Source organism: Scyliorhinus torazame, chromosome 9, assembly GCF_047496885.1.
Source record: "Scyliorhinus torazame isolate Kashiwa2021f chromosome 9, sScyTor2.1, whole genome shotgun sequence".
NCBI classification, from domain to species: domain Eukaryota; kingdom Metazoa; phylum Chordata; class Chondrichthyes; order Carcharhiniformes; family Scyliorhinidae; genus Scyliorhinus; species Scyliorhinus torazame.
Genome location: NC_092715.1, coordinates 24,893,005 through 24,897,328, shown reverse-complemented (window position 1 = coordinate 24,897,328; position 4,324 = coordinate 24,893,005). Strand labels below are relative to the sequence as shown.

Sequence of the window (4,324 nt, the reverse complement as noted above, 5' to 3'; positions counted from 1 at the left end):
AGCCACATGCTCCCTCTGCGTCCAATCAAGCATAAATATTCATTTTTGTTTTTTACCACTTGAAGTTGATGTCAGTTCTATTCCAGAGATGAAGGGGTTTGCATTATGAAGAGAGAGGGAGCAGTTTGGGCCTATACTCTCTGGAGTTTAGAAGAATGAGGGGAGATCTAATTAAAAGATGCTAAAAGGTATGGGACAAAGTAGACGTGGAGCTGATGCTTCCCCCTTGTGGGACAATCTAGAACGAGAGGTCATCGTCTCAGGGTAAGGGGGAGAAGGTTTAAAACAGAGATGAGGAGAAATCACTTCTTCCAAAGGATTGTGAATCTGTGGAATTCGCTCATCAAAGTTCAGTGGATGCTGGGACAGTGAGTAAATTTAAGGAGCTGGTAGTGGGTTGAAGGGTTACGGAGAACGGGCAGGACGGTGGAGTTGAGGCCAGGATGGGATCAGCCATGATCATGTTGAACGATGGCACAGGCTCGAGAGGCTAAATTGGCCACTCCTGCTCCTAGTTCTGATGTTCTAAGAAAGAACTATTCTGCCAAATTCCACCTTACAGCTCTTAGAAGGAGATTTCTTGATTAATAAGAGGATCTGAAGTTATAGGGTGAAGGTAGGAGAATGGGGATGAGGAACATAACAGCCATGATCAAATGGCGGAGCAAACCCAATGGGCCGAATGGCCTAATCCTGCTCCTATTTCCTATGGTCTATTAACATATGAATTATTAAGCGTTGATTCTGAAAGATTCAGCATGTATTAAATGGATTGAATGTTATTCATGGGGCCATGGTTAGTGAACAAGCCTGATTTCAAACTTGCGGCCCACTGAGATGAACTAGAGACACTCACGCGGGACACTCGCCCGCCTGGGTTGCCCATCACTGACCTAAGGCCTCAGAGTGAGACAGAGTTTAGATACATTGATGTACTGTCAATTACCACGAGACAAGAATGGTGAAACAATCGAGGCTTTAGTGCACAAGATGCTGTGCCTCCTGCAGCTGGAACCAGAATGGCTGCAGCTCGGGAGAGCACACACTTTTATACGCCGCCTGCTGGGCAGGGATTTACCATAGTACTTGTAATACACGGGCAGTGCTGTAAAACATACAATATATCACTAGTGGTGTTCACCACACACATATTCGTTAGTGCTGCTCTTAAAGGGGTATTTGTGCTGACTCTTGTTTACCAAGTGGGGCACTGGACGTTGCCTAATAAAACGGGCCCAAAAGCAGCTGACAGTAATGGACTGCCGAGCCCCTCCAACTCTTGGATAGGGTCTCTGTGGCCTTTATTCCTTCTCTTGCACAGACGAGAACCACATCACAATTCGCCGCTCCCACCGCGCAAAAATACTTTGTGGGAATATATGTCCAAATGTGACTTTTAAAATACTGTAAAAAGATACTGCCACAGAAACCAAAATCAATCAAAACCGTTCACAATAATAAATCTTTGGCAGAGGCCATTCTGCCCAACTGAGCCCTCCTATGCCCCCGCACGAACGTCCTCCCATTCCCGCTTCATCTCTCCCCACCAACATACCGTGCTGCCCCCGCCTCCCTCAAAATTCCCATTCAGTGAATCCATGCTAGTCACCTTCGTGCGGGAGAAGTTTCAGATTTTTCTCTAAGTTTAAAAAAACACATATATTTTTTAACACACACTGGTCAGAATTTGTGAAGTAGAAAAGTTCTGACTGAAAGTAAAACTGCAGGTCACGCCAACCATGCTTAAGATGTGAGGGAGAGTTCCGGATTAGGCTGCCCACCTCAAGCATGAGTCCCCCTCAGATACCAACCACCTGACTGACTGTGTGCCCGCGCACTTCTTTACGTTAACCAAATGACCTGAATCAACAAACCGAGAGATAAATTAAAAATGCAGTTCCTTAAAGGGTCACTGCATCAAAGTGAAGAGAATCTAAAGGGGGACTTAAACCATCTGATGGAGGTATACAAAATTATGAGGTAGGGTAGATCGCGAGAATCTTTTCCTCAGGGCAGAGGTCAGAGGGCAAAGGCTGAAGGAGAGGATGAGGAGTCAGTGGTTTAGAGAGGGACCTGAGGAAACATTTTTTCACCCAGAAATATGGGACCTGAGAGGGTGGTGGAAGTAGGAACTCTCGCAACATTTAAAAGAAGTGTCTGGACGAGCACTTAAAACGCCATGGCAGAGTAGGCCATGGACTAAGCGCTAGTGAATGGGATTAGTGTAGATCGGTATTTGATGGTCAGCATGGCCATGGTGGGCCGAAGGGCCTGTTTCTGTGCTGTACGACCCTATCGACACAAGAAGTGATTAAACACTCGGTGGGCAACACGGTAGCACAGTGGTTAGCACTGTTGCTTCACAGCCCCAGGGTCCCAGGTTCGATTCCCGGCTTGGGTCACGTGTCTGCGTGGGTTTCCTCCGGGTGCTGCGGTTGCCTCCCACAAGTCCCGAAAGACGTGCTTGTTAGGTGAATTGGACATTCTGAATTCTCCCTCAGTGTACCCGAACCGGCGCCGGAGTGTGGCGACTGGGGGCGTTTCATGATAACCTCATTGCAGGGCTAACGTAAGATTACTTGTGACACTAATATAAGATTATTATTACCAATAAAGATTATTATTGCAATTAAAGTGGAGATGTTTCAGCTCATTTGACAAACCCACCCCTGGCTCCCTTTACTTAAAAATTAACCCACGTGGTGGTGGTGGTGGGGGGAAAGAGAGAGGGTGGCAGATAGTGAAACTTGACAAAGTGTTATAACGCAGGTCACTGGGAAACAGAGGGGAGATGCCACAAACTGCATGTCACGCACTGATCAAAATAGGACACTCGGAAATGCTATGGTTAGCAGCGGTGTTCGGTGAGCTGCGTTGCTCTATTCGTATCCTAGCCAACCTCCCCCCACCCCACTCACTAAAAATTACCCCCAGGCAGTCAAATATAGACAAGTGAGTTAAAGTGCAGACACGTCGTACCTGCCACAGGAGAAGGCTTGCGAAGCACCAGCCATCTACTTTTCCACTGGATGGGTACGTGTGGTATGAAAAAGAAATAGCACACACACACAGTTAGCAAACCGCCCAGGTACACACAACCTTAAACCCACAAACGGTTCCTCCCTAACAATTTTCTCCTCCCCGGCACGGCTCCACTAACCTTTTTTCCGTCTCTCAATTTTACTTGCCCTTCCGCTATGGCCGAATCCGTCATCTTCGTTCATGGTTCTAAACAGCTGCAGACTCTCAGGGTCACTTTCAAAATAACTTGGTGAGCCGTGCGATCCCAGAGCCCGACCAGGGACAGGAGCGAGTGCTCACTGACGCCTCTCCTCCCTGGCTGCACCGCCCACTGCACACTCATGTGCGAAACAGAGCTCCCTTCTTAAAGGGGAAGGCCTCCCCCGCAGTGAGGCGTGCAGCCAATCCGGCAAGCAGCATCTTTGGCCCTTCGCTTTAGTTTTGGCAATTGTGGAATTGCACCAGAATTTGAATCTATCACGGTGATATGCTGACAGGCGGGCAGCAACCAGGAGGATTAACAAATGAAAGATTTATTAAAGTAAGAAAATATATACAGAGAGTGACAGCAAGGTTACCGGGCTGAATTCTCCGATCTGCTGACGAGGTGCTGGTGCCGGCGTGGGACCAGTGGCGTTTCATGCCAGAAAAAATGGCGCAAAAGCTGCACCGATCCTCCATCCAGTGGGGGGGGCCAGCAACCGCGCAGCGTAAACCCCCCGGCCTTTTCCTGCGGATACGGCCGGAGGATGGCGGAGTCCGTGGCCGCGCACGCGGGCGGCCTGCAGCGGCCGCGCTGTGCAACATGGAGCCATCCCGCGTGGACCCAGCCTGCCAAAAACGGCCCCCCCCCGTAACCTGCCTCGCCGCCCAAGGACCACCCCCCACCAGTGTCCCCGGCCCCTGCCAAAGGCCCCCCACCCCTGCCCGCGGAACCCCCCCCCCCCCCCCCCTCCCGACTGTGGCGGCGCTGGACTCAGTCCGCAGCCGCCACGCCGGGTTCACGGGAAAAAAAAGGACAAGTGTTCCACGCCGTCGGGAACTCGGCCCATCGGAGGCGGAGCATCGGGGGAGGGCCTCGGGCGACATTCTGAGGCTGCCCATACGCCGTGCGGCGTACTCGGGAATACGCCGTTTGTGACTATCGCAAAAGCGGCGCCGCCCCGGATTTTGGCGCGAAGAACGGGGGGATTCTCCGGCCGATCGAGATTTTGGCGTTGGCGACCGGAGAATCCCGCCCGCCATGTTCCAAGACTTCAAGCTCCTAACAGACTGGGAACCCGCACTCTGTCCCCAGAGTTTG

The 4,324-nt window shown here is 50.8% G+C and overlaps 1 protein-coding gene across 3 annotated transcripts in view; it reads right to left on the bottom strand.

Annotated features, from left to right (window-relative positions):
* dok7b (docking protein 7b) overlaps positions 1 to 3,327 on the bottom strand; it is a 149,850-nt gene extending 146,523 nt beyond the window's left edge. For all 3 annotated transcript variants that reach the window (XM_072515720.1, XM_072515721.1, XM_072515722.1), the window contains exons 1-2: positions 3,161 to 3,327; positions 2,980 to 3,025 (exon numbers count right to left, since the gene is read on the bottom strand). In XM_072515720.1, the coding sequence (XP_072371821.1) occupies positions 2,980 to 3,025; positions 3,161 to 3,214 (100 nt within the window). In that variant the 5' untranslated portion in view covers positions 3,215 to 3,327. The remainder of the gene's footprint in view (positions 1 to 2,979; positions 3,026 to 3,160) is intronic.
* Positions 3,328 to 4,324: the final 997 nt, after the last annotated feature.